This window comes from Ochotona princeps, chromosome 11 (genome assembly GCF_030435755.1).
Source record: "Ochotona princeps isolate mOchPri1 chromosome 11, mOchPri1.hap1, whole genome shotgun sequence".
Classification (NCBI taxonomy): Eukaryota; Metazoa; Chordata; class Mammalia; order Lagomorpha; family Ochotonidae; genus Ochotona; species Ochotona princeps.
In genome coordinates this window covers 7,555,421-7,567,919 of record NC_080842.1, presented here as the reverse complement: position 1 = coordinate 7,567,919, position 12,499 = coordinate 7,555,421, and the positions used below count along the sequence as shown (strand labels likewise).

The window sequence follows — 12,499 nt, the reverse complement described above, 5'->3', positions numbered from 1 at the left end:
GATGATCTTCCATCTGCTGATTCACTCCCCAAGTGGCCCCAATAGCTGGAGCTAAGCCGATCCAAAGCCAAGAGCCTCCTTCAGGTCTCCCACACGGGTACAGGGTCCCAAGACTCTGGGACATCTTCTACTGCTTTCCCAGGCCACAAGCAGTGAGCTAGATAGAAAACATGAGCCATTGCGACACGAACCGGTGCTCATATGGGATCCTAGCATGTGCAAGGCAAGGACTTTAGCCACTAGGCTACCACGCCAGGTTCAAAATAAATATGTTTTTAAAATTCAAAAACGAGTCTGTGTAGTGTGTCCCCATGCATATGTGTGTGTGTGTATACATTTTTTTTTTCAATCCGAAGCCAGGAGCTTCTGAAAAAAGTAATATTTAACCAAAGGTCACAGGATACTGTATGTGATTCGTCCTTCATACTTTCTGTATTTTCCAGAATTTCTGACATTTGCAAACATGTATCTCTTTCTAATTAGAAAAGTCAGGTTCACTTTCATAAGCAGGGGAAGCACCCAGGTTTATGAGACAAGAGTGCTGTGTCCTTGGGGGAATTTCCACCAGAAATTGGGTGGCACACACACTCTCACTTTTGACCACAAGGGGGAGCAAGGAAACAAGGTAAGATGAAGCAAAGCCTCAGGGCGGAGGGTCTCCCCAGCCCACTCTGAGCCAGGGTAATGACCCTGCTCCCCAGGGCCCAGAGCCTCATCCAAGATCTGTGTGTGATTACAAACAGATCAGTGAGTGAGGATCAGACAGTGTGTCAAAGTCTAATTTGTTCAAAGGGAAGCAGGTGTTTACAAACTGCTTTGATGTGGCCACCACAGGAAGGTTGGGGTACACTTTGGCTGGGACAGCCTTCGTGTGGGAGTGAAACACAAAACCCATCCGTGAGGTGCAGGGTGACATGCTCCTGTGGTCACTTCTAGTGAGAAAGGCCTCCTGCTCCCGTGATTGCCTTGTTTAGCTAGTGTAGTAACAATTTGTGGCAACTTGGATTTGGGAGCAGGCATTAGTGAGTGACCTTAGAATAGAATGAGGCCAGAGTCACACCCTGTGGATCAGGTGTGCCCCCCCCCCCCCAGGAAATGGAGTCGCCAGAGGAGGCTGATGCCAGAACAGGAACCCTGGGGGATTCTGCACAGCCAGGGGGCCTCCATTGCACACAGGGCAACCAAGAGCCCTTTTTGTTTCTTTCTTTTGATTTATTTAGTTTTCATCTATTCAAGAGGGAACGAAACAGTCCATCTGCTGGTTCACTCCCTAGATTTCTGCAACAACTAGGACTGGCCCAGGCCAAAAGCCAAGAGCCCAGGAGCTCCGTTCAGTTCTCCTACCTGGGTGGTAAGGAGGGGTCCAAACACTTGGGCCATTATCTGCTGCCTTCCCAGGTACATTTGCAGGGAGCTGATTGGAAAGGGAGTAGGCAGAACTTGAACCCACACTCTGTTGAAGGATGCTTATGTTATAAACAGTGGCTTAACTCACTGCACCTCAGGAATCCATGCAGGTTTGAAGTTTCCTAATGTGATGCGACTCTTCACTTTTGAGGAAAGTGAATCAGAACCAGCATCCGCATCCCAGGCACAAGACCACAGAGTTGGCAGAACCTGTTTTGTTTTCTGGGGAAGGGGCTGTGGACGTGGAAGGTCCCTCTTTGCTCGCTGCTTTCTGAAACAGGCTCCCTGCAGTGTGTGGGTCACTTGGCAGGGGCTCATCCCTATCCCCTATCCCCAAAGTCGTGCACATTCCCCACCCTCCCTCCATAGCCTTCCAGTCTCCCTCTTGGCAGGTAGACCCACAGACCCACTTCAGGAGGCCGTTGTCCCCAGAGATGGCTTCCCCATGGCAGCAGACAGGCCTGACCATCAGCTCCCTTCAGGCTCACAAGATGCAGCAACACCATCACATTGAAAAGGACCAGTGGAGTTTACTCTTAGATTCAGCCCACAGAGAGTACAACAAGGTGAGCTCCATGACAACGCCTTGTTTTCCAAGTTATTTCTTAGGCAAGACTCCTATGAGTGGCGAGACACCAGTCCTGAACTGCTCTAGACACGTGACTATCCTTCAGGTTATAAAGCAAATGCATTAGGGCTGGTTGGGTGGCTCAACAGGCTAATCCCCGCCTTGCAGCACCGGCATCCCATATGGGCTCCGGTTCATGTCCCAGCTGCTCCACTTTCCATCCAGCTCCCTGCTTGTGGCCTGGGAAAGCAGTCTAGGACGGCCCAAAGCCTTGGCACCCTGCACTGCATGGTAGACCCAGATGAAGCTCCTGGCTCCTGGATTTGGATTGGCCCAGCTCGGGCCATTGCGGCCATGTGGGGATCAATCAGCAGATGGACGACCTCTGTCTTTGTCTCTCCTCTCTGTAAGTTACCCTTTAAATGAAAATAAATGAATCTCTGAAAAATAGAGCAAACTCACCAGTGTGCATGCCTGGCTGTGGAACGCTGCCAGGACGTAGTGGAAGTGATGAGGAAAGCATGGACCATCTGCCCCAGGGCTGCTTCCTGGCCCACTCTGTGGGCAGTGTTTCCCTACTGGGATGGAGAGGACCACCACTGCTTTTTCTCTCTTCCTGCCTGCTCATGGCAGTGTTTGTTGCAATATTCACACACACACACACACACACACGCACACATACATCTGGCATTTTGTGTAACGTTCAGCCGTGGCACATCACAGGCTGAAAACTGGGTAATACAGGGAGGGTTTATGAACAGCAATGCTTCGTTAATGAACACCACAACCCAAAATGGCAGAACCTGCTCTTGAGGAAGGAATGTTCCAGAAGCCTGATTTGGTATCTGGGGGACTTCTGGGCTAATGCTGCTGGGCTCTGGACTAATGCAGTCTCTTGGGTGACCTGCCCCCATTCCCAGGATCCTCTGTGGACCAGACTACCTGGTTCTGCTGCTGTGGCCCAGATCCTGAATGACAGGGCCCAACCCTCAGCCCGCTTTATTTTCTGACCTCGGGTGACCGGAGGGCCACGATGCTTTCCCGTCTGCCCCCAGCAACATGCTCTTTCTCATCTCTCTTCTTGTCTAGCAGCTTCTGTGAGATTCTGCCAAGGATCTGCTTTCTTTAGTCACTTTGATTTCCCTGCAAGCAAAGCAAAAATTGATGGAAATCAGACTAGTGCTGACACGGGAGCCACAACAAATCTGCACCTCCATTCCCGAGTGGCCATCAATCACCCATCTGTCACCCTGCCTTCGACTGGAACTGGGGCAGCTGGCGGTGAGGACACAGGTGTTGGCGCGCCAACACAAGCCTGCGACATGGATCACCCAGGAGCGTAATCAGACCCCCGGAGCTGCCACTGGAACCTTGCAAATTGCTTCCCCTCAGAACTCAGCCAGGATGGCTCCCTCTCAGAGTTCGTCTGGCCCAGGTGTGCACTACAAAACCTGGAGTCTCAGGAACCCATAATCCTTGCCAGGGGCTATCAGGGTGGCAAAACTGTGCAGGAGGGAGTCCTTTGTTCTGCAGCGGAAGGAGCACCCCGCCGGAAGAGCTGCAGATCAAGGGGCCTATTGAGTGGGTGCCTCAAGCTACACTCCTCAAACCCCCGTCTCTGCCTGCTCCCCCACAGCCATCTGCGTCCTCAGCTTCAGAGAGCTGGCCCGAGAGCAGACACATTAAAAAATAATCTATTCATTTATTTAAATTTTTTTTTCTTATTTGAAACACTGATATCTTTCCTTTTTTTTTTTTAAGTAATTGTTTATTTCAAAAGGCAAAGTTACAGAGAAGAGAGATCTTTTACCTATTGGCTCATTCTGCAGGTAACTGTAACGGCCAGCAGTTGGTCAGATCAAAGCCAGAAGCTTCTTCTGGGTCTTCCACATGGGTGCAGGGGCTCAAGGACTTGGGACGGCTCTCATTGCTTTCCCAGATGCTTTAGCAGGGAGATGGATCAGAAATGGAACAGTAAAGACACAAACCATGGCCCATATGCAACGCCAGCATTGTAGGCAGCAACTTTCTCTGCCATAACCCTGACCCCAAGAGATTCTCTTTCACCTGCCGGTTCACTTCCCAAATACCTCAACAGCCGGGGCTGGGTTCAGGCTAAAACCAGGAGCCCAGGACTCTATCGAGGTCTGCCATGTGAGGGGCAGCAGGGACCCAAGTACTTGAGACAGCACCTGCTGCATTCCCAGGGCCTGCATGAGCAGGAAGCTGGAGCCAGGTGCTGCGGCTGGGGATCACCCTGTTCTCCACTGCCAGGGCTAGGTACCTGCTTTTTCTGCAGGTTTCTCTGGTCGCTCCATCTCTGCCGTTCCCCAAGTAACCGAAAGGCTGGTGCCAGGGTGTCATCAGCACCCTAGCTGAAGAATCCTGTGACTACCACCGTGCGTGCACCTTGGCAGGTCCCAGTGTGCACTTCCCGAGCCTGGTATGTGAGGGCCACTCAAGACATAGAAGCAAATTGGGCCTTGGGCCAGGGCAGTGTCCTCAGACAAATTCTCTGGAGCAGACTTCTGTGGGGACCATGTAAGGGGTCAAGCACCAGGATCTCCATGCCAGTGGTGTGCTCTGATCTGGAGCAGTGGAAGACTCCTGGTACAGCGAGTTAGGCACAGAAGGCCCCTCCCACGGGTTCCTGATTTCCCCCCGGGGGGCCCAGCTCTGGCTTCACATTTGAAGAGACAGCAACTCAGAAAAATGAATTGATTCTTCCAAGGTCATCGCATTGCTGGAAATCCAGAAGGCTCCAGAGTCTCTCCCACAGGCCTTTGTCAAGCATGGGGACATGAAAGTGCTTCTGCAATGGCTCCACTCTCACAGAGGGGAAGACAGTCACAGGGGAGTTTTGCAGGCTCCAATGATGGGCCAATGGGCAGAGCAGCCAACCACTCACAGCAGGTTATCTGAGACAGACGGAGACAGGGGAGCCTGATTTTCTGCCCTGGGCACGGACTGGTGCCTAGCATTGGTGTCTATGATACCTCCTCTCTCCCGAAAACAGATCAGAGAGTGTGGCACTTGCTAGGCACCACAGCTAATCCAGCATTCTGACATCATACATCCAGCAAATACCTGAATCTCTGGGTTCTCAGGCCCCTTCTCAGGGCCCACTGCTACTCCACCTGTGCCAGCTTGAAGCCCTCAGTACCAGGTCAGACATAGCAGAATCATTCTTGGCACCGCCCTCTCCCAATAAATACCATAGTGGCAGTTTCAGGACCCCACCCTTCGCTTGGTTCTGTCACTGCGTCACTACCCTCTTTGTTATCACTGGGGTAATTGCAGTTGAGTTCTAAGTGATGCCCTGGTCTTGCCCACCACCAGCCACACCAACACCTGCCAGGTATTTGTAGCTACTTGGATTTTCCCATCTTGCTTCCATACTTTATTTGCACCCTTTGTCATAACACGTTAAAATCGTGTGTGTGTGTGTGTGTGTGTGTGTGTGTGTGTGTGTGTGTTTTCACTCTGGACCCTGGACCCTCAGAGTTGGCTATTCGATTCCTTGGGTTTGCACTCTTATGGTTCTTGCCGGCAGTCTGTTTTCCTGACCTGTTGCCAGAGGCCTTGGGTTCTGGATGCCTTTGTCTGGTTAGGCAACAGGAAGCTGAGCGAACTCAGAAGGAGGGGACCCTGAGGGCTCTCGCCTTTATCCTCAGTCCTAATCACTTAACTTCAAAATAAGCTCTGTAACACCTCTAGTCACCAGGCTTATCAGGCTGACTATCAAAGGGTATTTGATGTTGTCATTTAAGCGATGATAAAAAAAAAAAAAAAGAAAGAAGAAAAATCCCCAGCACTTGGGGAAGGAGCACCCAGCCTGTTGTGAATGGCAGCCAGGTAGCAGTGCCTCAGATCACCTGCTGGGCTTCTGCAAGGCAGCAAGGAGCCCTTGAAACCCAGCACATTCCTGGGGCACAGAGTGTGGAGAGTCACAGTGAAGGAAAGACGGCAGGCCATTCTGCAGAAGACGCAGAGACACTGAGATTCTCATGTATGGCATAAAAAAGGCACATTGGCAGATAGTACATTTTTTTAAAAAGATTTATTTATTGAGCCCCAGTGAAATGGCTCATTTGGCCTTGCAAATGCTGCGATTCCATACGGGCACCAGTTCATGTCCAGGCTGCTCCACTTTCCCATCCAACTTCCTGCTTGTGGCCTGGGAAAGCAGCGAAGGCTGACCCAATTCTTTGGAATCCTGCATTGGGAAGAAGCTCCTGGCTCCTGGCTTCACATTGGCTCAGCTCTGGTCGCTGCTGCCACTTAGGGAGTGAACAGCAGACCTTTCTCTATGTTTCTCTTTCTCTCCATAAATCAGATCGGCCTTTCATTCCCCAAATGGCCACAATGACCAGAGCTCAGCTGAGATGACCTGAAGCCAAGAACCGGGAGCTTCTTCTGGGTCTCCCACTTGGGTTCAGGGTCCCAAGGACTTAGACTGTCCTCTGCTACTTTTCAAGGTGTGTTAGCAGGGAGCTGGATGGAAGTGGACAGCCAGGACACAAAGCAGTGCCCATATGGGATGCTGATGCTGTTTGTGGAGAATTAGACTGTGCAACCACTGCACCAGCCCTTGTAGATTGTAAATTTTTAAAGGTTTATTTTTTTACCTTAAAGAGAGAGGGAGAGATGAGGAGAGAGAAAGAGAGAAGAAAAGAAGAAAATAAAGGAGATAAGTGAGAAACAGAGATCTTTCATCTGCTAGTTCATTCCCTAGATGGACAGAGTAACCAGGGATTAGGCCAGGCCAAGCCAGCAGCCAGGAATGTCATCCTTGTCTCCCGCATGGGGACGGGGGCCCAAGCACTTGGACCATCCTCTGCTGCTTTCCCAGGTGTGTTAGCAGGGAGCTGGATGGGAAGTGGAGCAACTGGTACTCGAACTAGCACTCACATGGGATGTTGGCATTGGAAGGCACTGGCTTAACTCACTGCACCACGATGCCAGACCAGATTTTAAAACTTTTTTCAATTCCATGTTATTTTGAAAGGCAGGGAGAGAGTGGGAGATCTTTATCCACTGATTCATTCCTCAGTACCCATGACACACAGGAGTGAGCCAGGTTGAAGCTTGGAGCCTGGAACTCCATCCAGCTCTGCCGTGTGAGTTGCAGGAATCCAAGCTCTCTGGCCCTCACCCGCTGCCTCCCTGGGTGCTCAACAGCAGAACACTCACCCGCTGCCTCCTGCCTCCCTGGGCACTCAACAACTGGACACTGGATGGGAAGGGAAGAAGCTGAAATTTAGACAAGGCACTTGGCTGTGGGTTGCAGGTGTCCTAGCAGTGCGACCTGAGCTCTGTGCCACACCTCCCGCCCCCACATCCATTTTTAAATTTAGAGCAGCTGCTTATCCCTGAGACCACACTGAAGACAATGAGAACAATGAAGAAAGTTCTAGATTATTCTGCTCTTAAAGTACTCCAGCACAAATCTATAAATTACTCAATTGCCTTCTCTAACTGTCCAGCTGTGGGGTGTGTGTGTGTGTGTGTGTGTGTGTGTGCGCAGCAGAGCAGATGAGACAGAACAAACAATAAAACAGAAGTTTTTAAAAGCCCAAATGGGGACAAAGTTGGAAATGCATAGAATTCCACTTTCAGCTAGCGGTTCTGCTGTATACCAAGTTACATCTGCAGCTCACAATACAGGAATCCAAAACTTCTGAAGGAATAGTATTAAGCCTCTGTATAAAAATTCTGCACATCATCCCATCAGCACCCAAGCAGGCTTTTTTTTTCTAAGAATATATTTTTATTGGAAAGTCAGATTATAGAGAGAAAGATCAGTCAAGAGCTGGTCCGAAGCCAGGAGCCAGGAGCTTCTTCCAGGTCTCCCACGCAGGTGCAGGGGCCCAAGGATTGGGGCCGCCTGGGCCCCCAAGTAGGCTTTTTGTCAAGTCCTTGGAAAGTGCCCTGGATCCAGGCAGAAGAGACTTCCCGGTTGCATGTGGAGTGAGCAAGTGGGCACCGCGGTGAGCTGCAGCCAGGAGGCGGGGTCCCTTCCCGGCTGTCCTTGTGCAGCCGGTGCAGCCAGTATCGTGGGCCGGTGGGATTCACTGTGGCTTAGCCTTGAATGCAGAGGCCTGAGCCGCCACCGAAGTTCCCGGCGGTAGGAAACACCGGTGCCTTTGATATCGACATCCTGCTGGCGCGCGAGCTCTTTGAACTCACTTTGATAGTCGGTAATTAGGAGCCCGGGGTACCCCGAGGAGAAGCCGCCACGGCCGCCCCTGCCTTCTGTCTTCTCTCTCTCCCTCCTGCTTCTTGAGCCCTCGTTTTGAACTATCGATCAAACAGATTCGGAGGGATTTGTTGAAGCCTGTGTGGAGGTCAGAAGGAAGGAAATGGGGGGTGGAGGGACGAGGATGACGGGGGTGGGGAGCTTTCTGTTATAAAGAGCCGACCCGAGGGGCACCAAGGTGTGCGAGAAGGCGCAGGCGAAGGTGCCGGTGCAGACGGTGGGCTGTGTCCTGGTGTTGGGACAGAGCACAGCAGGCGGCAGGGAGCATGGTGGCTCTGGTCCTGCTAGCGCTCGGCTGGCTCTGCACACCACTGGGGGCCCTGGTGCTGGACTTCAACGACATCAGAAGCTCCGCCGACGGGCAGGGGGCGCGCCAGGTAAGGCGGCGGCGGCCAGGGTAGCCGGGCGACTCGGGGAGGGCGGCGGGTTCTGGTGCTGGCATCCCATTTTCTCCCAGTTACAGATTCAGGGACCCAGAGTCATACAGACCATACAGGCCATATCTCAGGCCATACAGCCTGGACCCTGGGGAAGTCCAGTACAGTATATGTGTTATGAGGGCGCTTCAAGAAATTCTCATGGAATAAAAGTTTATTTTGGTGCAAGAATGACACTCGTGCCCATGAATGGATTTTCAAAAAGTTTATGAAAAATGATTTTAAAAAACCTTGCACCAAATTGATATTTTAAGATTAATTTTATTTATGTGTAAAGGCAGACTGACCAAGAGGGACAGAGGGGAGAGAGAGAGGTGCTGCTTCTGCTTGTTCACTCCACAAATGTCCACGGAGGCTGCAGCCAGGAGCCAGAAACTCTGCTCCACGTGGGTCTCTGAGCTAGGTGACAACAACCCAAGAACTTGGCCATGGTCTGCCAAGCGTGTCCGTGGGAAGCTGGCTCATTTAGGGAAGGCTTATGGGGACAAGCGGGTACGCAGTGACAGATGCGTTGAGAAAATCCAGTGGGAACGTTACAGACACAAGGCTCCTGTTCAACTCTACTGGAAATCTCAGCATGCCCCATGAGACACACACACACTGCCCTCCTGTATTCACCAGCTAGGACGGTAGAATCCTGAGTTTGACCCCACCCCTTCCGGTGCCTCAGCCCCTCCACACCACAGGTGACTTATATCCCCTCTGTGGGGGCACTGCTTTGTCACCTTCCATGTGTCACTGTGACTCGGCTCTGCCTCCTGCCCTGAATTCGATAGCATCTTGCCATCCTGTCAGGTGGCCCCAGCTCATGCAGCCCTTTCCTTCCACAGGGCTCACAGTGCCTATCTGACAAGGACTGTGGTTCCAGAAAGTTCTGCCTCCAGCCACGTGATGAGAAGCCTTTCTGTGCCACGTGTCGAGGACTGCGGAAGAGGTGCCAGCGAACCACCATGTGCTGCCCAGGGATGCTCTGTGTGAACGGTAAGGTCACAGCCCCTGCCGGCTACTTGGCTCCACCTAGTAGAACATGCCAAGACTGGTCTTCTCTGGTGGACCCAGACTGCCTTTTCTCGGTGACTCTTGGCCACAGTGCTTGCTGGGGACTTGGAGACAATGCTTTTGAAGGGAGGATTTACGTCCAATCATTTGGGAGCATTTAAACTTTCCCCCTCCTTCTTACAAAATTGGGTTGTGTTAATTATCCAACTGCCTTCTTTGCCGTCTGTGAGTATATAGACAGCCGGTGTAGTCCCAGAAATGATGCCCAGAGGGTCATTAGCAGAATGTACAACCATGAACATGGCTGATGCTGAAGGGTTTTTTTAAAAACTCTGTCCCACCTGGTGGTCCTACAGATGTTTGTACCACAGCACAAGACGTGGCCACTGGACTGGAAAGACAAACCGAGGACCAGGGCGGCACAGATACAAGAGGGGCGACAGAGCATCCGATCGCTGAGAGCCAGCCCAAAAGGAAGTTGAACATTAAGAGATCACAGGGCGGCAAGGGTGAGTACAGCTTCCTGAGCAGGTCATGCTGGGTCCAAGGAAACCATCTGTCGCTCCCAGACTAGCATGAGGCCTCTCCAGCTCAGAGACACAAGGAACATGGCCTGCTGGTCATCCCTTCTCAGGGCAAACCGCATGGGGGCAGTAGCATATGGCAACCAGAAGCCCAGGAGGAAAAGGAAGAGCCACTTTCCAGGTCTGGTCAGCAGGGAAAGCTTAGTTCACTGTGTGCGCACACACATTACGCACAGTCCATAAAAATTCTAGTCCATGTTACAAAATAGACCTGGGAACAGAAGGGTAGCTTCTTAGCCTGGGTGAGATACAAGCTCACTAGGGTGCAACTATATGTTTGTTTACAAACATTGCAATGTCCAATTCTAGTCCAGGCCATTCTGCTGCTCCTTGACAGAACAGCCTTTACACGTGACAGTGTACGTCCCACTTAGTATGACATTGCTACTCATTTCATTTCTCAAGGCTGGAAATCGCATGTTTCCCTGATGAATGCATTAACTATAAAACAGAGTCCTCATAGGGAAGGCTGGAATTTCCACTTCATCATGGCTTCCAGCATGAGGTCCAGCTTTGACACCTGGTCCTGTTCCCATTTTTCCCTTGTGGTTATTGGCCCTAGGTCCCGAACTGCCCCCGCCCCCCAGCAGTTCCAATGCTCAGCTGTCCCCACTCTTTGCTCAAGTTCGCATGTATCTTTTCACAGGACAAGAAGGCGAGAGTTGCCTCAGAACTTCTGACTGTGGGCCTGGCCTCTGCTGTGCCCGCCATTTTTGGACTAAGATTTGCAAGCCTGTCCTGCAGGAGGGGCAGGTCTGCTCGAGGAGGGGGCAGAAAGAGACTGGTCAGGCGCCAGAGATCTTCCAGCGCTGCGACTGCGGCCCTGGACTGTTGTGTCAAAGCCAAGCGGCCAGCCGGCGACAGCACACACGGTTAAGAGTGTGCCAGAAACACAGGTAGCAAGCTGCAATTGCTCTGCAATACAGAAGGAAGGGTCCTCGGGGGTTCAAGTGGAACCCCAGACACTAATGCACAAGTGTCTTCTATGACCAGCCCTCCAGCAAGAGACAGATGGAAAAGACTGTCATGAGAGGAAACGGCCTACACTCCTTGTCTATTTCTCCACAATACTGATGTGAGTCTAGAAACAAAAGTTTCTAATTCTGATGTAGTGACTCAGTGAGTTCAAATAAATCCTGTAAAAACAAACTGGAATTGGGCTCGGCAGTGTGGCCTGGTGGCTAAGGTCCTTGCCTTGATCCCATATGGCCGCTGGTTCTAATCCCGGCAGCTCCACTTCCTCTCTGTCTCTCCTCCTCTCAGTATATCTGACTTTGTAATAAAAATGGAATAAATCTTTAAAAAAAAACTGGAATTATATATATTTAAGGTATACAGTGTGATGTTCTGACATACACAAAGTGAACTGATTACACAGCCAAGCTGATTAACATAGCCACCTGCAAAGGAACCTTTAAGAAGTGTCTGGTGAAAGGCTGGTGAAAGATGGTATGTGAAGTTAAAAGGAAATGAATCCTTGTAACTTAACAGGGCTAATGATAAATACTACATTTACCCTTTAAAACTCTATTGTTAAAATCATTGTTTGAAAAAAAAAACTATTGTTTATTTACCCCTCATTTCTTAGAAGGGAAAGATATTTCACTACAAAACAATTTGGTTATTAAAGAAATCAGATTCAGGAATCAGAGTCGTGATATAGTAGGCTAAGCCTCAGCCTGCAGTGCTGGCAGCTCATATGGCCACTGGTTCGAGTTCCAGCTGTTCTACTTCTGATCAGCTCTCTGCTTCTGGCCTGGGAAAGCACTGGTATATGGCCCTGGTGCTCGGGCCCTGCACCCTCATGGCACACTCAGAAGCTCCTAGTTCCTGGTTTTGGATTGGCTCAGCTCTGGCCATTGTGGCCATTGGGGAGTAAACCAACTGATGGAAGACCTCTCTCTCTGTAAATCTGCCTTTCAAATAAAAATGAATTTTTTTTTAAAAAAGGGATTCAAATGTAGTAATATCTTTGTAGTAATTGCCTTTGACAATCAGATAGCATTTCACATATTTTGTTTTCAGTAGCTGTATTTACTATCTGATAACTTCAATTTATTTAATTGAAAGGCAGAATAGGAGAGACAGAGAATCTCCCATCCACTAGTTCACTCCTCAAATGGCTGCAACAACCAAGGCTTGGCCAAGCCAAAGCTGGGAGCCAGGAACTCCATACTGGTCTCCTGTCCCCTGGGTAACTGGGATCCAAGCCCTGTGGTGATCATCCACTGTCTTCCCAGACAGA

The 12,499-nt window shown here is 50.6% G+C and overlaps 1 protein-coding gene across 1 annotated transcript; it reads left to right on the top strand.

Annotated features, from left to right (window-relative positions):
* The first annotated feature begins 8,500 nt into the window (after positions 1 to 8,500).
* Positions 8,501 to 11,238, top strand: DKK4 (dickkopf WNT signaling pathway inhibitor 4). The gene is made up of 4 exons (XM_004592746.2): positions 8,501 to 8,611; positions 9,502 to 9,652; positions 10,027 to 10,179; positions 10,901 to 11,238. The coding sequence occupies exons 1-4, from the start codon at positions 8,501 to 8,503 to the stop codon at positions 11,152 to 11,154; spliced, it is 669 nt and encodes a 222-aa protein (XP_004592803.2). The 3' UTR covers positions 11,155 to 11,238.
* The last annotated feature ends 1,261 nt before the right edge of the window (positions 11,239 to 12,499 follow it).